The 25372-nt window shown below is 43.2% G+C and overlaps 1 protein-coding gene across 1 annotated transcript in view; it reads left to right on the forward strand.

Annotated features, from left to right (window-relative positions):
- Window positions 1-25372, forward strand: part of LOC136399604 (calmodulin-binding transcription activator 1-like) — an 80716-nt gene that overhangs the window by 32146 nt on the left and 23198 nt on the right. The window contains exon 3 of the mRNA XM_066374949.1: window positions 4521-4639. Within this exon, the coding sequence (XP_066231046.1) occupies window positions 4521-4639 (119 nt within the window). The remainder of the gene's footprint in view (window positions 1-4520; window positions 4640-25372) is intronic.

The raw sequence follows: 25372 nt of genomic DNA on the forward strand, positions 1-25372 counted from the left end.
GAGTAGAAGAGAGAGTGCTAGGTAAATTCCCTTCAGGATGCCTGATGCAGAGACCACAGATGTTCACTCCCTCAAAAGTAGAAAATGCATTTATCCAGTCACACGTGGCTCAGATTGACATTGAGACATTAAATGGGATGAAGCAGAAGGTGCCCCCAAACATAGACCGAAGTGGTGGATGACAAGGTTCCGGGCCCTCACTTTATTGGCCCTGCCCACATGTGTTTAGGTAAAAAATGTAAATACAGAAATATAGAAATTTATTCAACCTGGGTTATGAGCTGATCTAAACTTGGGCCAGACACAATACAATCAATATAGTTTAAATGCTATAGAGATGTTCACCTGAAACTGTGTTCTTCTTGATCAGTGTCACCCCGTTAAATTTAATCTCTAAATAAAAAATAATAAACTTGGGCCACTGATTTGATAATATGATTGACAGACAAGGTAAATCTGGGCCACCTAAAAACAAAAAGGGTAAGATTTGATGATCAGACACTAAAAAGAGGAAAAGGGTTGTTAAATAGCAAAACTAGGTATGTGTTTCTATAAAAAAAAAAACTTTTTTGTTTTTAACCTTTAAATATCTTTTGGATAATTATAATCAAGTTTTATTCATTTTTCAGAATATCTTTGGAATAGAATAGAGAGAAATCGTACCTATGTTGGCATGTAGCTGGTGCTTAATATTTATTTTGGATGAATAGTGATTGGAAGGTCTTAACATCAGTCACGGCAGTATTGGTTGCTGTGTACACTGTGCTGACTTGAATACAACAATATGTGGTTATGTTTTCCTGAGTCATTTCCTATCCTACTAATTAAATCTAAGCACATAATAATTAGAGCTAAACAGAAAATTATAGAGCTTCCTTTTAATTTTACCACTCCATGTTGATCAAATATATTCCCAATAAGATCTAGCTATCTGGTACACTGTTACACCAACTTAGTTTGAGCAGTTTGGTCGAGGGGTTGAGAGATTAATCATAATCAACTTGATCGAATAACAGTGTTTGTAATTATTCGCAGAACCAAAATTATTTAATTTTTATTAATTATGAATAAAAATAAAATGGGTGTATCATTTCCAAGTTAGAGTTACTACAGTTATAATTTTACCTTGCAGAAGTCAATAGTGTGTTCCAAGGAAAATGTCAAATATATTTCTTTGGATTTATAGAAAGGATTTGACATTGTGAATCTCAGTGTTTAGAAATAAAACATGAAAACAAAGATTCTACCTTTTGTCTGAATAACTGAATGAGTGTTTATTGTATATTTTAGAAAGTCTTAGTTAAATTATGCTATGTCTCTGAAATGATTATTTGGGAAATATTGGAAGGTTGGCTGGAAAGGATGGTTCATTCTCTAGAATCATAGCTGTCAGCCAAGCAAATCATCTGTCAATATCTAGAGATTCACTAGCTATGTTTATTGTGAAGGGGGTTAGAAAATAATATTCTAAAGTCATATATCATGCATGAATATTAAGCTAGAAGATGATAATGAAGTGTTTACTGTATTTGGTCGGCACTTCCATCGGCAGAGTCAGGGTCAGGGTTTAATCCTCAGCATTAAGTGCCCAGACGCAGTTGACACCAGTGTGCATGTCATGTTTGCTGTTACCTCGAGGCGCTGTCACAGTCCTGGTCCAGAGACAAGGATTTAAAAACTGGCACATACATTTATCTCATTGTCATATCATGTGTAGTTATTCCAAAAGTGTGAAAAAGCAGCTCTTAATTAAAAACCATAGTTCTCTACAGTATAGCCAGGTGAGCAGCTCTTTTCTCATGGAGAAACAAAGCTACTTTTTATCACATTTTTAACTGGAAAAACTGAAATTTAACAATAAGAGTTTTCACATTTTGCTTATTTGAGTTCCTAATACTCTTTTTCCCAGTATTAAAATTGCTGTCTCCATATGACACAGTGGGAAAATTTACCCATTGTTATGTTTCTTAAAAACATCCAATTTATATTCAGCATGAACCTAAAATTCTGGAAATAGCAGTTTTGAAACTGATTAAGGGGAACGCATTGGCCTGTCATCCCCTGTTCCTTTTGAACCCGTCGCGGTACAGCCCCATAACGCGCTATTTTTAGAAACCTGATTGAGACAGTGCTTACACAGCCGTTCTCCTTTCCTCTTTAAAAGCCTGGGGCCGGTTCGCTGCGGCCTGATTCCCTATCAGAGTGGAAGACAAGGCTTTTCTGTGGCAGTTCCTTGTGCTGTTGAGAGGAGTTCTTTCCCTCTCTCAGCCTCTTTCCACACACGTGCACAGCTATGCTTTACTTGTCCCGGGAAGTTGATTCCTCAGAGAGGCTGCATGGACAGATAATCGACATCAGGTTGTGAAACAAATAGAAGCTGAGGTTTCATATTCTGTTGTTATTGTTCAGAATTATATTTTCAGTAGTTTTCTCAGCAGTATGACTAGACCTACAATTCAGGGTATATACTAGTGATTGAGCACCTAGCATAGCACTGTCTTCAGAAAACGTACCCTGTAAATGCTGAATACTTTGTATTGAGTATAGATTTTAAGATTTTTCCTTTACTTTCAGAATTGTATACATCATGGAGGATTTTAAAAAAATAAGAATAAAACCACTTTAGGGGCAGAGAAAGGGGAAGGGAGGTAAAAGCTCATGTGATTTGGAATTCTGCACTTTAAAGTTTTATGGCCCATGGTCCCTCCCTTGGGGATGGAGTGCAGGGAACGTGCACAAGCCCATAAAATTACAGGGTTTGTAGCGTGTAACTCATGCAGAACTTTCTCTTAGTTGAACACGCTTTTGGTTCCATAGCAAGGTTTTTAAAAAAGTTTAATTTTATTTTGCCATTAAATTAAAAATTGGGATTCTTAAAAGCAGCCAGTTTTGAAGTTTTTCAAGTTTTTATATTGCTTATAGAAATAGAAGATGGGCATTATAATTCAATTGGTTGTGTAGTTCATGGACCAAGAAAGATTTAGTACGCTAAAACTCTCCTAAGTTCCTCCCTATAAAATATTTCCATACGATGCAGTAAATCTCTTTAGACTTTATTTCTATGCCCAATATTTTCCTGTTAAGATCTTTTCCTTGGGAAGAAATGTGTAAATCAGATGAAAAATGTTTGGAGAGGATTTTATTGTGACTGTAGAAAATATTTTTTATTCTTTTATGTTTTTCACATTTCAAAAAATAGACTATGCTAAGCAACATTATAGTAAATGACTGGAAAAATATGTTGTTGAATTTCACTTTTAACATTATTAACTAGTACCTGCATTCCTATATAAGGCTGTTTAATGGTCAGCTACGTAACATCATTGAGGCAGTCAATTCTATAGGCACTTGTGCTGGGAGGAGAATTAGAGATGTTTATTCTCATTGGCTTGGGAAAACGGAAGATATTAAGTAACTTACCCAAGGTCACACAATTAGTAAGTAGCAGAACTGGGCCAGAGTCCTGCACTCTCTTGACTTGGAGTTCAGTGTTTTTATTATACCTTATTAATAACCAGAGTAAGTTATTTCTACTGTGACTTTCTGGAGCAAATTCAGTGTTCAGTATTCAATGCATGGTTGCTTAGTGCCTGGCTATGCACTGCACCCTTTGGATGTGGCAGCTTACATTTAACATTAAAAAGATTGGGAGTGGTTAATCTGAGACTTGGAACTAAATATGCCAAAACTGGCAAGAAATTTTGAGCTGGGCAAAGGGACTTTGTTACAGGAATGAAATAAAAAATGTATAAATAAATAAAGGAATGAAATAATATATAAAGAAAATGATCTCTTCTAGAAAATATCAGGGGGACCAGTTATCAGGCAGTGAGACTGCCATCTAGGCTGAAAGGAACGGATTTTTCTTTCACTCATTCAGAGGAGTTACATTTTGATGAAATATAGTAATGATATAGATATGTATATGTAAACTGAGTTAATTAAAATGGTATGTTTTTACATTTAGGCTAGTAGAAAGGCCAGCCTCTATATTACCTAGCTAACTGCAGGTTTGAGTTCTTTGTAACTATAAAATTTGTAATTTGCTTTGAAAGGATTAGTCTCATTTTTATTCTAGGGGATCAAGTAGTGTTAGTTTATGAGTAAAATAGTTCAATTTTATTAGAATTCTTCTTTCCTAAAAAAACGTAAAACTTTTCAAGTGGTTAATAGAAGATTTCTGGGTTTTGTGAGGTTAAATCATTGTGCAATATTGATGGACTTCCTGGAAACCTGGTGTAAGAACCTTTAAAAGCAATGTTCTGGTCATGGGCAGCTGCTGGAGTAGTCCCTGTTAACTGGCCTGTCAGGGAGCAAAAGCTCGGTCTTATTTTAGTCTCAACCAGATTCCTGCTGCCATCTGTCTGTTAAGTGTGTAAATGAGGGTTGTTAACTGAGGGGCGTGATGCTCTTGGTCTCACAATGACTAACCTGAGCTGCTGTTTCTGACCTTGCCAGTTTACTTAAAAGGGGATTTTTCTCTATTATTTTCTCTGAATTTATTGTTTTCTTCTTTATAGATGATCATGGGAACAGCAATAGTAGTCATGTAAAAATCTTTTTACCGAAAAAGCTGCTTGAATGTCTGCCGAAATGTTCAAGTTTACCCAAAGAGAGGCACCGTTGGAACACTAATGAGGTAGATAAATTTCTATTTTTAGGGGTATAATTTCTTGAAGGGCAAACTTCTTAGGTCATTTTGCACAGTACTATTTTATGTTAGCTTTAAATTGGAAATATTGAACTAGGAAATTGTAAACGAGAAGCATATTTAATCTGGATTTGACAGAAACGAACCTATTTCTTGAATTATCTCTGATCTGCTTGGCCTGCTTTGAAAAGTATAAATTATGCACGCTGACTGCCTTACTAAGGTAGCATGAGTTCCTGTATCTGTCTTTCCTTGCATTTCGGCGTCTTGCATTTGGTGGTTAACTGCCTGCATCTCGACTAACCTCAGTGCTTACATCATCCTAAATTAGTGAAGACACAGCCCAGTGCCCGCCAGACATGCAGGGTCTTCAGGATGTGAAGCTTCTGTAGTGTTGGGATGAGCAGGTTTCCTGTTAGCAAAACAGCTCTTAGCCCTTGGAGGAAAGGAGTTTGCATGGAGGTTAACTGGTTTACCATAACAATAGGAGTTCTTATTAAGAGTGAAGTCTGTGTAGTAGATTGTATACAGGGTGGGGCATAAGTAGGTTTATAGTTCCTATGAAAGATAATACAATAACTAATAAATAATAATATAAGAATAAACTGTTTTGTGTACTTACAACTATAAGCCTACTTTGCCACACCCTATGTTTGGCACCCAGTTAGAAAGAAGTTTGATGAAATAGAATAAATAAATGTTGATCTTCTTGGTTGATGTTTACTATATTGGTAATTCTTAATATGGCAGTCTTACTAGGAGGGGTGGATTGCTTTGTCATTTTTCTTAGTTTGGAATCTGAATATTTGAATTTAGGGTGATACCCATTTAGTGTGGTGATGAGAATTGGGTATGTGTCCTTCACTTAGGGAATTAATATTCCTTTAAGTCAGATTACTGGGGTTACTGGTTTTGCAGAGTTGGTTATAAACAATTCGTGTTTCTGGTTCAACACTGACTTCCAACTTTAGTTAAGTGTAACACTGTATTGGGCATGCAGTTTGTTAAAAGACACAAGAAGAAAACAGTGCTGTCTTTTCATCCTTATTTTTTAATGGTTATTTTGCTCTAATTTCTCAATTAAGAATGCCTTTATTTTGAGTTTAGGAAGTTATATTGGTGAAAGTTTCTTTACTTATCCAGTTGACAGATTTAAATATTAGAACCTCATAGCTTTGTTACTTTATCACAACTGATTTTAAATTTCTTTTAAGGTATGTACATTGTGGTTATTTGCATAAATTATATTTGCCTTTTAGACAATACTTTTGCTTTGACAGACATACATAGCTTAGACACCTATTGTTTCAGTCGGTCATTTATTAATTATTACAAACATTTAAGACATGAAAACAAAGTAGATATGCTGGAAATTAGTTTTAATTATAGATTGTTACTCTGTCAGCAAGAGTATAATTTGGGAGCATTTAGTATGTTACAACTAGGTCAGGAATTATTTAAAAACTCAGTGTGTTTCTTTATATTCCCTAAAACATGGGTTTGATACCATATTGTTATGTATTAGCTCCAGTTTATATTAAAACAGGTAATAGATATGTATTTTTCAATTTTATATTTTATATAAAGTTTGCAGTTTATTTCAATTATGATTTGAAATTATATTTGAAACCAGCTATTGCTTACTTAAACTCTGTGGTCTTGAGAATCTTATAAAACTGGAGGTAACAGTGTTAGAAATTTAGTTGGTAGATTATTTAGATCATTGATTTCAAAACCTTTTTGGAACTTCGGAGGACAGCCCTTGAACTAAGTTTCATATTTATCTACCTCTGGGTCATCTACGTGTTTTTCTTGAATATATTAGATACATTATAAAACACCCAATAAAGAATATTTATAGAGGAAAGAATTATGAGGAAAATAAGTTCTGTATTTTGTGCCAGGGCCCCAGTCCATAGAACTCCCTGGAAACCAGAGTCCCAGCCCAGAGGGAGGAAGCGCATCCTCACCGTGATGGTGCGATGTGAAGCTGGGGTCTGGGGCGTGGTTGTTGTGCGCGGCCTCGCTGCAGCTGGAGGTGGGCGAGAGAGGGGTCCCGAGGGTGGGCGCAGGCGCAGAGTGCTTGGCTGGCAGTGGCCAGCGCAGCAGCCGCCCCTGGGGGTCTGGTGTTCTCTCCCCAACTTCTCTGCTCAGCCTCGAGAAACACTCGTAGGAGAGAGTTGAACTGGAGGTTGTTCTGTGTCGAGGACACTGGCTTTTCTTCTTGTTCACTGTGGGCTTTGGAGCAGTGGGGTAGAGTGACAGCAGAGGACTCAGGTTAGGAGTTGTTGATTCTGTGGAGTGTTATGTGCGAATGGTAACCTATCATTAAAAAGAAACTTTTAAAAGCATTTATTTTATTAACTTTTTTTTCAGTTGCAGTTGAGATTCAGTATTAGTTTCCGGTGTACAGCGTAGTGATTAGACATGTATATAGCTTACGAAGTGATCCCTGCCCCCACCGATAAGTCTAGTACCCACCTGTCACCATGTATAGATCTTGCAATATTATTGACAATATTCCCTCTGCTGTACTTTACATTCCCGTGATTATTATGTAACTGCCAATTTGTACTCTTAACCCCTTCCCCTTTTCATCAGGTCCCTCACCTCCTCTCCCATTCATTTTTTTTTAACTGGCTTGGATCAGCTCATCAGTACTCCTATCAAAGCACTTCTTTGACCTAGCTGGGTTTTGTCATTTTCCCACGTCCTTCAGCCTGCCACTAAAAGTGGAAAGAGATGAGCTTCAGTGCACTCGTCACTGGGCCTTGGTGGCGCCACAGAAGGCAGAGTCCCTTTAGTCTGAATTGCCCAGGAAGTCTCTCCCTCTCTCTCTTTCTTTTTTTTTGTAACAGAGACAGAGACAGAGGGAGGGACAGACAGGAAGGGACAGAGACAAGAAGCATCAATTTTTCGTTGTGGCACCTTAGTTGCTCATTGATTGCTTTCTCATACGTGCTTTGACTCGGGGGCTACAGCAGACCGAGTGACCCCTTGCTCAAGCTGGTGAGCCTTGTTCAAACCAGATGAGCCCACACTCAAGCTGGTGACCTCAGGTTTTGAACCTGGGTCCTTCACGTCCCAGTCCGACACTCTGTCCACTGCACCACTGCCTGGTCAGGTGCCCAGGAAGTCTCTTGGATGGCTCCTGGAGTAAAGTGTGGCCATGCTGCTATTACTGAGGACTCTGTCCTCAAGCTGGAGTAGACTGCTGTGTTTTGGTGGAGGGCCACCTGATGAGATGTGCGTGTTCAGGAGCAGTGCAGCTCGCCCCTGCGTTCTGTAGGTCCGCTCTCCAGAACCGGGATCTGCTGCTGCAGGGCACGCTTCCTCTCTCCCGCTGCCCAGCTCGCTCACCACAAGGGCTGGCAGCCGGGTGGCTGGGTGGCTGGGTGAGATGTCAGCCATCATTGATCTCATCTCCCATATTGTTCCCCGCTCTGTGGAGTGTGTACAGTTTAATCCCTGGGTGTAATATAACTCATCTGTGAAAATTTGGAGACATTCCCTGACTCAGGCCTGGGTTGTAATATGTGTGACTATTGGAGAAAGCCCAGTTCTTAGGCTGTGTGTATGTTTGTTGAGAGGGAAGAATGAGATGGTGCCCATTACAATGCTGCCATTTATGGAACACCTGTTCTTTGCTAGTGACTGTAATTATTTCTAAGCCTTAAAACAATATTGCAGGATGTGTAATATTTCCTTTGACAGATGAGGGAGTGTGGACAGATGAGGTAAAAAGTGGTTCAATAATTTGGTCAAGATAGCACACTTGATGGGGCCTGTCTTTAATTCTATGTTGCTTTATGAAATTCTTAGGAACATTTGTTCTGTTGTGTGTTGTTTAGGCTTTTAATCAAAGACCCATAACTCTTAACCAGATTAGTGTACTTGACAAAACCATTCTCTGATTTAGTTTTGAATTTAAAAAGAGTGAGTATAGGGTTCATATTGTGGGTGCACATGCTAGTGTTTGGTGAAGTAGGAAGTCACTGTTAGATGAGATCTTAGGACCTAGTCAAGCTACTTTTAACCTTTCTGACTACTGGGGTAGGTGAAATCTCCTTCCCTTCTTTGAATGCTATTTGCAGTTGCAAAGTAAATGTTGAATCTAAAAGCAAATCAGTTTTAAATAATGCTTTCTCCACCACACACACCCTTCCCCCAGGTTTTGAAAACAATAAAGAAAATGAGAGTGATGACAACAGTAATTATGACAGCTAACATTTATAGAACATCTGTTGTGTGCTAAGTGCTAGGGGGTCCTTTGCATGAATGATCCCATATATACTCCTGAATTAATCCCACGAGGTGGGTTATGTGATTATCTTCATACAAGAGAGGAAAGTTTGAGTCGACTTGGGAGTCCAAGTCCACAGCCTGGTTTTGAAGTCCCTGCTCTCTTCAGTTCTGTCCCAAAAAGTAACTTCAAATAGACTTTCCCAAGATTGAACAGCTGTTTAGTGACTTGTGATCATTTGTTTTATAGACTTGTTTGGCTTATTTATTTGCATTTTTAAGGATTATACATAATTTTTTTAAAAGTGATAGGAGGGAAGGTAGAGAGACAGACTCCCGCATGTGCCCCGACCAGGGTCTACCCGGCAAGTCCATCTGGGTCCAATGCTTGAATCCACTGAGCTATCCTCAGTGCCTGAGGCCAACTCTCGAACCAGTAGAGCCACTGGCTGAGAGAGAGAAGGGGGAAGGGGAGGGGAAGAGAAGCAGAAGGTCACTTCTCATGTGTGCCCTGACTGGGGATGGAACCCAGAACTCTGAATGCCGGGCTAACACACTATCCATGGTGCCAACTGGCCAGGGCCAGACTTTTTTTAAATAAACATTTTATTTATTTTTACATAGAGAGGGTGGGGGGAGTGAGAAGTATCAACTCATAGTTACTTCACTGTATTTGTTTATTCATTGCTTCTCATATGTGTCTTGACTGGGCAAGCCCAGGGTTTTGAACCCGTGACCACAGCATTCCAGATTGATACTCTATCCACTGTACCACCTCGGGCCAGGCTTACATACACTTAATGTAGTTTTGCATGAAGATATATATTTTTTAAGTAGCAAACACTCATTTCTTAGAGAAATAGTTTTGACTCTTAATAATGAATATTAATATGATGTGGGCTCTGGATAATGAAGAAAATATATTGTAAGTAGAAATTTTGTGCCTCTGGGTAACTGGAGGGTTAGGCTTGATTTTCATATCCAGGGCAGGAGAGAGAGGGTACTGAGCACAGGGTGCGTTTGTTGGAGGACCCGCTCTTACTTCATAATCAATTTGGTATTCACATTTTCATTAGGTGCACTATTACAAGGTTTCTGCATTTTAAGTTAATATTTTTAAGGCCCAGAGCCAGAAATAATTATGCTAATGAAACTTTCTGATTGCACAAATGACTGCTTCATAATTACACATATTAGTGCTCCATGTATGTTGTCAGCACCGAGATTTCTTTTGTTTGGTCATTAGTTAGCGGTTTGACTGAACGTAGTGCTCCCGCGCCTCACTCACTGGCTCTGCGCCTCTGCAGAGGCAGCTAACGAACGGGCGCACGCACCTCCTGTGCTGGAGTGCGTCCCGTACATCTCTTCAGATCCGTTTTATGTGCAGCTGTTTTTGAACTAATAGTGCTCCTTCTTTTGCTGGTTTTTCCTCTAATACAGAGTTTCTCTGGAGTGGGCAAACAAAATAGAGTTCTGGTTTGTACTGATCTTAAAGTTTCATCAAAGGTTTTTAGTTGGTGGTAGCTTCAGACATTTTTATATTAAATGCATTAAATTTTTTATTTATTGATTTTTTTTTTTAAGAGAGAGAGAGAAGGGAAAGAGAGGGCGAGAGAGAAGGGGACCATGAATGTGTTGTTTCACTTATTTATGTATTCATTGGTTGACTCTTGTATATGCCCTGACCAGGGATTGAACCCAAATCTTGGCATATCGGGACAATACTAACCAACTGAGCTACCTGGCCAGGGCCTATTAAATACATTTTTTAATTTATTTACTTTTTTAGATTTTATTTATTCATTTTTATTAGAGAGAGAGGGAGAGGGAGAGAGAGAGAGAGAACAGGGGGAGGAGCAGGAAGCATCAACTCCTATATGTGCCTTGACCAGGCAAGCCCAGGGTTTTGAACCGGCGACCTCAGTATTCCAGGTCGACGCTTTATCCACTGTGCCACCACAGGTCAGGCTTAAATACATTTTTTTTAAATGGTAAAAATGTCTGTGTAGAGAGCGGTACAGATATAGAATGATATATTTGAAACCATACCATGGAACTCGAAGAAGAAAACACTCCCGAGTATAATGCCTTTTAAAGGGAGAAAATGACCCTTTTAAACATTCCGAATATACCCCCCCCCCCCGCCCCAAGCTTTCTACATTCAGGTAAGAAAATGAACTTCAAGACCATGAGAATTAGTAAATTATATTTCATGTCAGTTATTTTAACAAGAGCCTACTTAAAAATATTTTAATCACTTTTTTATGTAAGCATATATTCTTAAGTGTTTTTGTATTTTTAATTATTTTTTTGTATAGCTTATAAAATAATGGGTTTTTATAAAGTCATAGATTTAGGGATATGATTATTATTATTATTTTAAATTCAGTGAGAGGAGGGAAGGCAGAGACAGACTCCCACATGTACCCCGAACGGGATCCACCTGACAAGCCCACTAGAGGGGCGATGCTCTGCTCATCTGGGGCTGCTGCTCTGTTGCTCAGCAACTGAGCTCTTCTTAGTGCCTGAGGTGGAGGCCATGGAGCCATCCTCAGCACCTGGAGCCAACTTGCTCCAATCAAGCCATGGTGGCAGGAGGGGGAAGAGAGAGAGAGAGAGAGAGGGAGAGAGAGAGAGAGAGAAAGAGAAAGAGAAGTGAGAGGGGAAGGGGTGGAGAAGCAGATGGTCGTTTCTCCTGTGTGCCCTGACCAGGAGTTGAACCTGGGACTTCCACACTTTGGGCTAACACTCTACCGCTGAGCCAACTGGTCAGGGCTGGAAGGTGATTTTTTTAATGATTGATTTTGCTAGTGTAATTATATGTTTGTTATCTTTTGGAAATAAAAACATTCAGTTTTGGGGGATCATTTAGGACTTTTCAAACTTCCATAATGTGAGCTAAAGTGAAAAGCAGGTTATACTCTGATTCTAAAGGGGAGTGATCTCCTTCGGTCTTGGTGACTCGGCACGTGAGGAGTCCTGAGGGAGAGCTTCGTTTGGCTTTACCTTCTGGCAGTGCCAGCCATTTGAGTGGTCCCAGATTATTGTGAGCCAGGTAGCACTTTTCTGGTTAAATTGAAAATAGGAAAATGCAGTTATGAACGCAGAGAGCCAAATTTTAAGAGGGATACCATTTGGTTTTTGAATATAGCATGTGGCAGTGGTTTTCAACCATGGAGCAGTCCGTGAAAGGGTTCCACCCTTCATACAGGCTCATGGACCAGTGGTTGAAAACCAGTGGTGTATGAACCACATTTCAAAGTAAATATGCTAATTTCGTAGCAGTTGGGTTAAATACAGTATCTCTGTTTAACCTGATATGAAGTGAGATGATGGATCCCAAATCCAAGTGAGCACCCACTTGTTGGTCAGCCAGTGTCAGCTGGGCACGGCGGGGGCATAGCTGGGGTGGGCACCGTCCTCGCTGGGGCCTGACAGGGAGCAGGGTCAGGACGGGCAGCTGTGGCTCTGAGGAACGGTAAGGACTCACACCTTACCTGCAAAGAGTCGTGGTCAGGAAACTGGAATAAGATGCTAGAGAACTTTTTCTTTAAAGGAAGAACATTCCTGGGGCCCTACCTCCATTTTGACTTTTTTTTGGTTATAATACGACTTCAAAATGTAGTACTTAGAGGACTACTTGGCCCATAGTTGGTGTTAGTAAATTTGTTGTTGGATGAACTATGTAAAAACATAGAAACTCAGCATAAATTCTTAGAGTTCTTCTCTAAATATAAAAGTCAAATAGATATGTAGATTACAGAAACAGAAATCACAAAACTAATAAAATTTGTCCTACTGACTGTTGTCAGGCAGGCTCTTCTGCGTTTGGCACATGGATGGCTCTGTGCCCTGCAGGGCCCACCCTTCTCCCCCCTGAACTGTTCAGAATCCGATTTTGCTCAGCAAGCATTTCTTGAGTCTGCTGTCAGGCCTTGGCACAAATACATCACTTAGTCTTCAGCTCACTTCTGGTTCTTGTCATTTGTCCTAGAACAACTTCAGTGATACTACTGGGTACCCAGGCAATTGTAATCGCAAATCAAACTTGAGCAATGACTTTGTGTGTTAGAATATATTTGTTATAGGTTTTACTTTTCCAGATAATAAATTAAGATGTGAAATTCAGACTTTCTTAGAGAACCTTGGAAGAGACAGAGAGCTGGCAGTCAGAAACGGGTAGTCTTGGCCCTGCCACGGGCCAGCTGACCCTTAGGCAAGACACCCACCTAGCCTCTGGGAGTCTGGTGATTGTGCTAAGAGACCTTTAAAAATTTGCCTCCAGCCTACTTCTGCAGTTGTAGCTTTTGGAGTTGTTGGGGAGTGCAGGTAGGCTTTGGTCTAGCTTGGCAGTTTATATGTTTGTTACTGTTAATTATCCTTCTATTTATTTTATTTTAAAGTGTACAAACCGGTGGTCTTTACTATGTGCACGTATGTAGTTGTGCACCCCCCACCAGTATCTAATTCCACAACACTGTTGTTACCAGCACCTGACTGGGTGGAGTTGGCACCCTCAGCGGGCACGCAGCCTCTTTTCAGGGGTTCCGGCGTCCTCTTGGGTATCTCCAAGTTTCTCTACTGTCTAGCTCTGGAGCTGAGTGTTCTTTTGCCCAGGTCTTAACAATACCCAGCGCTGTGTCCTGAGATTGTTAAAAATGTTGAAATGCAAATGAGGGTCCAGTTTGGGTTCAGCATTTCTGAGTTGGATGAAGAGGGCTTGAGGAGTGTTGAGTTGCTTTAAAACTGTGTTCTGTGTGGGGACACAGAACTTTGTCCCATGTGGGGACAAAGTGTCCCACTCTCAACTGTCCTAGTGAAACCCTGTGTGAGGAAGACGCGCAGCCTCCAGGAGGGAGATCTGACTTCCCTCCCCCGTGGGCTCAGCTGCGGCACCGCCGTAGAGCTCGGGTAGACCTCGCTGTGCTCTGGCTGCATGGGGGACAGCTGAGCTTTCTGGTCTCTTTCACCTGTCTCACGTACCTAGAAGTCAGGTGGTGCAGCATTATGGTTTTTGGCTATTTATCTGAAGTATTTGTGAATGTCTTGTTATCTAGGAAGCCTTTTTAGGTGTGGTGGCGGGATTGGGGCTGGTGGAAGTGTATTCCAGTGTCTGTGATATTGTCCGGAAGAGGTAACGTGAAGGAGAGCCCCCACCACCGTTTTTTTCTACCTCTGTTTGGCCCAAATGGCTGCAAACAGCAGAACCCTGAAGCTGAATACCACATTTAACCACTCATCTACCTCCCTGTCTCCCCTGTTTCCAGCTTTTTATACTGCCTACCAAGTGTTTCTAATGAAGAGTTCTGTTTGGTTGGTAACTGTGAAGTCCTGTTGAAGATGAAAAAGAAGTTTTTAAAAAATAACTTCAGTTCTAATGCTTTTAGAAAGCTGGAAAACGATGACAAAGAAAAGGCACAGAGAGAAACCCTCCGAGAGGGGTGACCGAGGGGGTAGTGCGTGTCGGGCGGCATGTTTTCTCCCTGTCCAGTGTTAAGAGTTCGTGTATATATTGGATGGCAACCCTTCATCAGTTGTGTCTTTTGCAGATATTTTCTCCCAGTCTGTGGCTTGTTTCTCATTTTGTCCACATTGTCTTCCATAGGGCAGAAATTTTTAATTTTAATTAAGTCTAGCTTGTCAATTACCATCTTTTTTGCTCCATAAGATGCACAGGCATTTCCCCCTCCACTTTTTTTTTTTGGGGGGGGGAGTGCATCTTATGGAGCGAAAAAGACAGTATTTTATTAAATATTTTAACACACAATTTGGTTCAGAATATTTTTTTTTCTTATTTTCCTCAAAACCCTAGGTGTGTTTTACGGTCAGGTGCATCTTAAGGAGCGAAAAATACGGTATTTCTTTTATGGATCAAGCCTTTGGTAGTGTAGCACTGTGCCCAAGGTCATCTAGTTTACCTCCTGGGAGTTTTATAGTTTTGTGTTTTACATTTAGGTCTGTGATTTATTTTGAGTTGATTTTTGTGAGGGCTGTAAGGTCTGTGTCTGGGCTCATTTTTTTGCAAATGGATGTCCGGTTGTTCAGCATCGTTTGTTGAAAAGACTTTTTTTTTGGGGGGTCACAGAGCAGTTGACTATATTTATGTGGGCCTGTTTCTGGGCTTTCTGTTCTGTTCCACTGATCTATTTGTTCTTTTGAAAATACCACACAGTCTTGATTACTGTAGCTTTATAGCAAGTCTTAAAGTCAGGTAGTGACAATCCTCTGACTTGGTTATTATTCAATAATGAGTTGGGTATTTTGGGTCTTTTAGCTCTTCATATAAACTTAGAATCAGTTTCTTGATATCCACAAAGTAACTTGCTGGGATTTTTAGTGGGATTATGTTGAATCTTAGATCAAGTTGAGAAGCACTGACATCTGGACAATATTGAGTCCTCCTATTCAGGAACATGGAAATCTCTCCATTCATTTAGTTCTTTGATTTCATTCTTTAGAGTTTTATAGTTTTCCTCATGTAGATCGTGTACCTAGTTTGTTAGATTTATATCTAATTGTTTCATTTTTGGGGAGGCACTAATGTAATAGTATTTATTTATTTATTTATTTTTGAGAGAGAGAGAGAGAGAGAGAGAGAAGCAGGGAGAGAGGCAGGAACATAGAGCTGCTTCTGTGTGTGCCCTGACTGGGGAATCGAACCCGGCAACCTCTGTGTTTTGGGACGATGCTCCAACCAACTGAGCTGTCCGGCCAGGGCTTCATTTTTATTGATTTCTAGAAAGACAGAGAGAGGAAGGGATAGAGGGGAGGGGGAGAAGAAGCATTTGTTGTTTCACTCAGTCATGCTTTTTCTGGTTGCTTCCCGTGTTTGCCCTGACTGGGGATCGAACCTGCAACCTTGTTTCGGGATGACGCTCTTAAGGGACAGAGCTAACCAGCCAGGGCCATAGTATTGGGTTTTAAAATTCAAATTCCACTTGTTCATTACTGGTATGTAGGGAAGCAGTAGAGTTTGGCATATTAACTATGTGTGGTTGCTTATTAGTTCCAGGAGTTTTTCAGGAGACCAAGCCATTTGATGAGAGTTCTGTGTGTGGCTTGTGACTTAAGTAGTTCCCTCTTAAAGAGGCCAGTGTAGGTAGCACTGCGGGGAAGGGGGCAAGTCCCAGCACAGAAAGTCAAGGACAAGGTGTTCCTGTGCAGAATAGAGGCTGTTCAGAGAAGCTGGCCAAGACGGAGGCTGTCCTTTTGAAAGGAGCTGGGCTTCTTATTTAGAAAGGGCTGCAAAAGGCTGTTTTTCAGAAGAAGAAGGGGAAAATACCGAGCTATAATTACCTTCTAACAATTAAGAAAGAGTTGAAAGAAAGGGAATATGCCTTTCACCCCCATTTCTGAGAAAGGCAAAGGAAGCAGGTTTTAAAACTGAGGACATAGTGCAGTCGTTTCCCATTTTTCCTGACATATCTTTACACTCCGAAGCAACCGTCTCCCTTTTCCCGGCATCAGAAGGCAGTTGCTAATGTCTTAACATTTATAAAATAAAATTTTATTTTATATTTGTACTGTTGAACAAAACTTAGACTTCTTAACACTAATTGTTTTATTTAAGAATCATTTTTATTAAATGCTTTCATTATTATCAATCAAAAATTTTGTATTGAAGGATATTCCAGTAGTTTTTAACAGTCCATTTCTCAAGCAGCCAGAGCACCTGCTGTGCAATGATTCGTATTCTTTATTTCATAGATGAGGATCGTGAGACGTTAGTGCTTGGGAGCTAGTGTTCATCACCACCTAATGTCCTGTGTAATTTACTTCTTCTTATTGAGTAGAGTCCGGTTGCTCCTGCTGGACTGCAAGGTGGATAGTCGTGTCCAGGTGGACAGGACTCATCATTGGCTCTGTTTACTGGTGGGTCTTGGGAGTGCAGAACAGTGTGTGGCACATAGTGAGTGTTCAGTGTCACTGGGTGAATACTTGACCATTGAGCTACAGATAATGCTGCTGCCCCAGTGTGCCGCTGGTGCTGTCTCTGGCCTGGCAGCCTGGCTGAGGAGTCATCATGGGCAACTCCAGACAGCTCCGTGGGAGCCGCCCTGCCACACTTGTGATGTGGAGGACAGCAGCAGAGTGTGCTGCTGGCACACACGCCGTTCCCAGAGCCATGGGAGGGAGGCTGAGGTGAGCACAGTTGGTTCTCATCCAGACTCGGCAGTCAGCTAAGTCACTCCCGTCGAAGGTGGGGGTGACAGGGAGGCAGGAGCGAGTGTCCTCTGGGGAGAAGCTGTGCTGTGTGGAGACAGGAGGCCTGGCAGAGAGAGGACACCCTACCCCGCCCCTAGTTCACACAGTGCCACACAGAAAGAAAGATGGCCAGATTGCCCCAAAGCTGCCATCAGAAAGAAGCAGCTGACTTTTGGGTAGATGTGTCTTCAGACATCTTTCTGTGCCGATGAAGTCATATACACCGCTCACAAAAATTAGGGGATATTTTATAGCTTCATATTCATTTTGAAATATCCCCTAATTTTTGTGAGCATTATATTTCTTTATTAGCTCAGAATAGGTTTACTCTACATGTAGTTTTGTAACCTGGGTTTTCTATTTAATTTTTTAGTTAAATTTTTCCCCATTGATTTGAGAGAGGAAGGGGAGGGAGGGTAGAGGGAGAGAGAGAAGCATTAACTCGTTATTTCACTTAGTTGTTCCATTTAGTTGTGTACTCATTGATTGCTTTTTGTACGTGCCCTGACTGGGGGTTGAACCCACGACCTCTGGCACTCTAGGTCGATGTTTTATCCATTGAGCCATCTAGCCCGGGCCCTGGTTCTTCTCTTAATGTCTCATATGCATCTTAGGCTTTTAGGCTTTTTTTTTTCTTTTTCTTTTATTTTTTGCAAGAGAGAGAGGAGAGAAAGAGAGAGCTTGCACAAGAGACAAGCAGGAAGGGAGAGAGATGAGAAGCATCAACTCTTTGTTGTGGCACCTTAGTTGTTCATTGATTGCTTTCTCATATGTGCCTTGACTGGGGGGCTCCAGCTGAGTCAGTGACCCCTTGCTCAAGCCAGCGACCTTGGACTCAAGCCATTGACCTTTGGGCACCAGCCAGCGAACATGGGGTCATGTCTATGATCCCCTGGTCAAGCCGGCTACCCCACACTCAAGCTGGTGAGCCTATGCTCAAGCCAGTGACCTTGGGGTTTCGAAACTGTGTCCTCAGCGTCCAGGTCAACACTCTATCCACTGCGCCATCATCAGTTAAGCCTGGGCCCTTTTTTGACGGTGATCTCTAACACCACGTTTATTGACTACACTTACTGTCCCATTGACTTTCATGATGTAATTCTTGCACTTAGTGTTTTTGAGGGACTGATATGTGCCACATACTGGCTGAGGATGAGGAGGGTACCAGATAGATGAGTTCTTGCCCTCGTGGAGCTTACAGTTTAGAGGGAAAGACAGCACATAAGTAACCCATTAGGAAAGAATCTCAGGGTGCTGAGAAGACAGGAGGACAGGACCCTGAAGTAGGGACACTTTGGGTGGGCTGGTTGTGGACGGCTTTTCCTAGGGAGAGACATTGGGGCTGAGATATACGTGATAGCAGAGGGCTTGTCGCCTGAGGGGCTGAGGGAAGGAACATTTTAGGTAGATGGATGGCAGGTGAAAAGGGCCTGAGGCAGGAACATGAGACACTGTGGCTGGAGCAGAGAGAACATCTGGAAAACAAGCTAGGCAGGGTGGGTGGGCTCGATCTGAAAGTTCCTTGCAGGTGTAGAGACGTGGGATTTTGTTTTAAGAGTAATAGGAAGTCAGTGGAGGAGGAGCTATCGGAAATGAGTGACATGATAGGGAGTTTTTAATTTTGGAGCCTTTCTCTGGCTGTGTCTGGCTGGCAGGGAAAGCAGAGAGACCAGCTCGAGGCTCGTGCAGTACTTGGCGATCTTGGTAAGAGGATAGAAGCACAGGTATCATCAGTATTAGGATGTGGGTGCCTTGGGGGGGGCACTGTTTCTGCCACAGAGGGAGGAGTTGGGGGTTCCTGAGAGGTTGAGTACAGTGAGGATGGAGAAGTCACCAATGGACTTGGGCCCCTGGAGGCTCTTGGTCACCCTGATTGGTTTCTGAGGAGTGCTGGTCGCAGAGGCCCAGTTGCAGTGGGTTGAAGAGGGAATGAAGTGATGATGTGGGGATTGCAGGTATTTCAAGATTCTTGACAGAAAGTGAAAGTCATGAATTACGAAGGGAAATGCAGAGTGCAGCTCTGAGGGAGTGGGAGCCTCTGTGTGGCCCTGAGCCCTGGGCGGGCCTCCGAGGAGGGGGCATCAATGTATGGAAGTGTCTGCTAGAATAGGTTACCTGGGTGAAGAACCTGGATTGAAACCAAGAAGTGGTTTATATAGCAGCTGAAGAGAGAATGAATACTGTTACTTAGAAGTAAGCAGAAATTCACTGATGGCTCTTTGGTTGCCCTGGTCAGTGGCTGGACCACTCTCAGCAGCGTCACAGGCCCCGCTCCCCGTCGTCATTGACCCCGTCATCCCATGGACGGCTGGCTGAGTCTCTGAAGTCAGCCTAGAACTTGGTCCTTCTATCTCTGGTGGTCCAGCTGTGGCCTGGCCACGGCTCAGTGCCACAGTGGGGTGTGCACCCTGTGCGCAGTGTGAAACTCCCTGCCTGCCTCGGTTTTTGTACTTAGGTACGTTTAAATAACTTTCATACTCATGTCTTTTTTTTTAATTGATTGAATTTAGAGAGAGAGAAAGAGGGGGTGAGCAAGGGATACAGAGCAAGAGAGAGAGAAGCATTCATTTTGTTGTTCCACTTATTTGTGCATTCACTGGTTGTTTCCTGTATGTGCCCTAACCAGAGATTGAACTCACAACCTTGTTGTTTTGGGATGACGTGCTGACTGAGCTAACTGGCCAGGGCGACATACTGAACAGTCTTTATTAAACACTATGCTCTGAGCAAAACAGGGTGAGCCAAACAGACCCCTGCCCTGCGGTGTTTGTGTTCTAGGGGACCCATCTCATAACTAATAGGGCTGCCAAGCTGCTACCTCCTAGATGCAAAGCATCGAGTGTCCTCGGTCCACTCTTCTGCGTTCCCAGGTGTGCTGACCAGCTCTTGGCCCCTCCGTTTACATCTTTATTGTGGCTACCTGCTGGAGCTGCTGGGGTCTCTGGCTATGGCAGAGCTACTGCTCCTAACCTACAATTACCCCTCACTTCTCTGGCTAATTACCTCATTACTCCTCCTGCCCTTCCGTAGAGAGGTCTTCTGAACCCTGTGCTACAGGAGTCCCTCTTTTCCTCTTTTTTTCTTTCCCAGCCTAAATGCCAGGATCCACAGTACATGACCATTCCCTTACAGATGTCCCGACTTCCCTGCCCTCTCTCCTGCAGGGAATAGGATACCCCACTGGGCAGTACTCCCAGTCCTGAGTGAACCTATCTCTGGTTCTTTGCCCGCACCCACGCAGCTCCGTGTTGCTGGAGAGACAAGAGAGCGTATCAGACCTATATCTCTGAGAATTCTTGGTCATCAGCCTCAGGTGGGCTGTCCGCATGATCCACAGTGTTCTGGGGTTCTCTGCCGGCTCAGCGTGTTCCAGCTCCAGACCACCTGGCCTTTTCTGCGTTATTCATGCCGACCACGCCCTTTGCCGTCACCACCTCTGTACCCTCAGCTGCTGAACTCACTTCACGTACAGAGAGTAGAAGATGGGCACCCCAGGTCCTCCCCCCACTGGCCGTGGAGGGGTCTTCCCTCTGGGCCAAGGCCAGCCTGTTACACGAGCTCTGGCCCCCAACCCCTCTCTCCTCCGAAGGACTTCAGTCCAGAGGCCATCTTGCATTCTCCCGTGTCCCAGCCCCTCCATTTCTGCCAGGTTGTTCAGGTTGGCGTGCAGGGTCCTCCGGTGGGCACCAAAATACAAGCAGCCTCCCGCTCTATCAGTAGCACCGTTGTTTTAACCTTCAACATCAAAACTTCTTAAAGTAGTGCACATACTTCCTCTCCTTCCTCACGTCCCCGTTCCCCTTCAGTGTTCCCTGTCCCCCTTTGCCAGTGTCACCCAGATCAGCCAGCGGGGATTCTGGGCCTCGTACCAGCCTTCTGCATGCTGGCCTCTTCCTCCCTCCAGACACTGTCTCGGTGATGATGCTGTCTCCTGGGTGGCCCCCAGCCCAGCCCCGCTCAGCGAAGTGTCTCGGGGCTTCTACCCCACAGTGTTGCTTCACACAGCCCACTCTGATACCCCTGCACCGCGCTTGGATCTTGTCTCTGCCCCAGATGCAGCCTGACTTCTTCAGACACTTAGGCGGATGCTGTGTGGGAACTCTGACAGGTCGTCCAAAGCTGCTCTGACCACCCCCACATCTGCCACCCTGCAGCCACCCTCATTTTCCTCTGTGTCCCACCACTGAGTCTTCTGCCTGTCTCTCAAGTGGCTCGGGTCCACTTGCAGTGGAGTGAGAGGCCTGTGTGCGCCGTCCCAGATGCACACCTTTTTTTTTCTTTTTTTTTTTAAATTTTTTATTTATTCATTTTAGAGAGGAGAGGGAGAGACAGAGAGAGAGAGAGACAGAGACAGAGAGAAAGAGAGGAGAGACAGAGAGAGAGAAGGGGGGGAGGAGCTGGAAGCATCAACTCCCATATGTGCCTTGACCAGGCAAGCCCAGGGTTTCGAACCGGCGACCTCAGCATTTCCAGGTCGATGTTTTATCCACTGCGCCACGACAGGTCAGGCCCCCAGATGCACATCTTATAGCAAAGCGTGCATGTGCGCGGTGCCAGGGCAGCCAGTCGTGGTGAAACAATTGCCCCCAAATGACTAAAACAGATATGTGATGTGACAGTGTACACACTGCAGGTCTAGTGCTGGGTCTGTATTTACTATAAAACGAAGAGATGATACACAAAGGATACTTCATGTTACAACATCTGTAACTGGAATAAATCTGAGATGAAGTCTGACTAGGTGGTGATGCAGTAGAAAGAATGTTGACCTGGGACACTGAAGACCCAGGTTCGAAACCCCGAGGTTGCTGGTTTGAGCATGGGCTTAAGTGACTTGAGTGTGGAGTCACCAGCTTGAGCGTGGGATCACAGACATGACCCCATGGTCGCTGGCTTGAGCCTAAAGGTCGTTGGCTTAAAGTCCAAGGTCTCTGGGTTGAACAAGAGGTAACTGGCATGACTGGGGCCCCCCCGGTCAAGGCACTATGAGAAGCAATCAGTGAACAACTAAAGTGCCACAACTACAAATTGATGTTTCTCATCTCTCTCCCTTCTGTCTGTCTCTTCTCTCACATAAAAAACAAAAATCAGATTAAAAAGTCACAGGTAATGTCTATCTCTATTGCTGAGAGTGTGCCTGTATTCACAATTTAAAAAATACATTTCATATGGAGGTTAATTAAGAATGTAGTTCTCTTCTTTCTTTTTTATTTTAAATTAAAATGTTTAAAAATTGATTTTAGAGAGAGGAAAGGAAAGACAGAGACAGGAACATCAGTCTGTTCCTGTATTTGCCCTGATCAGTGTTTGAACCAGCAACTGCTCTAGCTAGCCAGCTGAGCTGTCGGCCAAGGGTGTAGTTCTCTCATCAAAGTTCATGGACCGTGTGCTGGTTCACTGTAATCCTTCCACTTCCCATCATCTGTCACCTCTGCTCACCTGGGTCCCGCAGGGCCTCCACTCTGGACCTCCTCTGGCCCCACAGTGCCAGTTACCCTTTTAAAATAGTAAAATCATGTGTCCCCGTAGCTTCCACTCTGTCCACTGTTTTCTGTATCTGCATTTAAACGTGGTAGGATGGCCATCAGATCCGAGCTCCACTTCTCTGCCTCATTGCAGGCCTCATGCCCGTGTTCGCTGAGCTCCAGCCATGTTGTTCTCACAGTTCTTCAGTTGTGCTTTGTTCTCCCCACCGTAGGCCCACGAAATGTGCTGTTTCCATCCTGTTACATGCGGTGATCTCTTGCTGCATGGCCGTGTTATCATAAACTTTCTAGCTTTAGACACCATGCATTGACTGTCTCCCAGGTTTGTGGGTCTGGTGTCCAGTGTAGCTGAGCTGGGCTTGCTGCTTTGAGGGCTCTCTAGGTTGCGGCCAGGGTGTCTTTCGCCCAGGGCTTGGGTCTCATCTGAGGGCTTGATTGGAAAGGGCCCCCTTCCTGGTTGTCAGGGCATTGGCAGCATTCCTGGTGAGCTGTTATTGGACTGCAGGCCTCAGTTTCTTCCTGGTTATCTGCTGAAGGCTGCTGGTAGCTCCTGTGAGCATGAGTTCCCAACAGGGCTACCTGGCTTAGAGCCAGCAAAGGAGAGGGAGTCCTAGCAAGAAGGATGCTCTCTCCATTCTCACGATGTCACCACTCAGAACCACCAGTGTCCTGTCACTTGGCTTTGTTCTGATGGTGTAAAATCAGCTTACAAGTCCTGTCCACACTCGAGGGTTCATGCTGGAGCCCTGTCCTGCCCGCCCCACGCTCACCGCACCATTGGCCTGGGTTGTATCCTTGAAATAGAAGCAGTTTCCATGTGCTGCTCCAGAGAGAGGCCTCACAGGCGGGGCGCCGTGTGGACACCGGGAGCTGAGTCTCCCTGTGACACGGGGACCCTCAAAGACAGTGACGAGGAGGTTCCCATGTGGTAGGTTGGAACAAAGAGAGAAAACGACTTTTTCAGATTCTTTTTCCTCTTTTTCTTTTCATTTATGCATCAGGCATTTACAAAATCCTGCCATGTGTTGTGGGCTGCGGTTAGAAACGGTGACAGAGGCAGCTCCGAGTTCCGTTAGTGCCTATCAGTGCGGAGCAGATCCATCATTCTCTGGATGGGGTTCTACTGTGGCGCTGCTGCTGCGGTCCCTTTAAAGACTAGAAAAAAGGAGAACTGTTAAGGTGTCACAGTGAGTGTGTGCAAGGGGAATGTTCTGTACAAAGCCGTAAAGCAGCTGTCACTGAGCAGCTTGGAGAACTAGCCTCTGCTCCGTCTAGGACTCCTGCTGGCCGGCCTCACCTTGACCACGCTGGGATCAGCATCTGAGCATACCAGGGCCTGGGCCACCCTGACTGATTAAGTTGAGGTCTTTGGGTGGCCTAGGCTGAGGATTTTAAAAAGCTCCCTGTGTGATTCTCAAGTGCAGCCAGGATTTAGAATCACCTCCTTCAGCCTGCTGTTAGCTGCTTTCAGGAGGAGTCTGTATTGTAATTAAATACGTTGTGGTTAAAAGTAAACATAAGGCAGTCTAGAGGGGACCATTTGTAATAGACAAGTAGGCTTTATTAAATGTATAATTATGTTATTAGAACACAGATCATTGGAACCACCTGACACTCCTGAATTTATTTTTAAATGTTTATTTTATTGATTTTAGAGAGAGGAAAGGAGGGAGGTAGAGAGACAGGAGCAATGATCTGTTCCTGTATACTTCTTCCAAGTTTAGATTAGATCTCTGAAGCGTGGGTGGCACTCAGTCTGGTATCTGTTAGGGTAGAGGTTGTCCATTTCTGTTTTTCTTCTGATCTTCTTTATCCTTTTTTCCTTTCTGGATATTTCAACTCGATATGATGAAGCACCTGTTGTAACGAAATGTTTTTTCCTCCTGTAGTTCGTCCCCATTCATTAGCTGCTCTCCTCTGTCCAGGGTTTTCTCTCTGTTGTCTGTTCTACTCGCCAACCGACCCTAAAACACTGACACAGTGAGCATTCCTGATAATGTGCTCGTCCAGTTCGGAAAAACCATATATTGCAAGATAATCAGTTTCTGAGAAACTTAAGGTATGAGGAAACTTTATATTGTTGGCATAGTCAGGGAAAGATCTGGAAAAATGATCAAGAGATTACTCAGACCTCATAGAGGGAGTTTTCAGAGTAGGTATTGGCTACTAACAGTCTCTTTTAAGTTCTTCATTGAGTATAGTCTTACTAGTGTGAGAGTAATTATAACTCTTCTTACTGTAAATTTCCCAATTTCTTTCACTGTATTGGTCCATGCATGTACATATATATACAAGTATGTTCTATGTATGTGGGAATTATAAGTGCATTCTTGGTGGGAGTTGTGTTCTTACACTAGTAAACACAATTTAGGGTACAACACTGACATTTAAAAATTTTTTTCCATTGATTTGAGAGAGCGAGAGTGAGACAGAAGCATCAACTTAACTGTTTCACTTAGTTGTTCCACTTAGTTGTGTGCTCATTGATTGTTTCTCGTATGTGCCTGGATCAAAGATTGAACTCATGACCTTTGGCACGCCCGGTTAGTGCTTTATCCACTGAGCCACCCAGCCAGGGCCTAACATTCACATTGGAAGAGTCTGCTGGCTCTGGCAGCCTCCCTTTCTGTTCAGTGTGCCTCCAGCACTCTGTGCCTCTGGGGTAATCATACTTTTTAAGGATGGTTTAGAGGATTCAGTGAGTTAACAGGAACAACATCTGATATAATACATTATAAAACATTAGTTCACTTGCCCATGTGTATAGTAAATATATATTAAATAAGAC

Source organism: Saccopteryx leptura, chromosome 3 (genome assembly GCF_036850995.1).
Source record: "Saccopteryx leptura isolate mSacLep1 chromosome 3, mSacLep1_pri_phased_curated, whole genome shotgun sequence".
Lineage (NCBI taxonomy): Eukaryota > Metazoa > Chordata > Mammalia > Chiroptera > Emballonuridae > Saccopteryx > Saccopteryx leptura.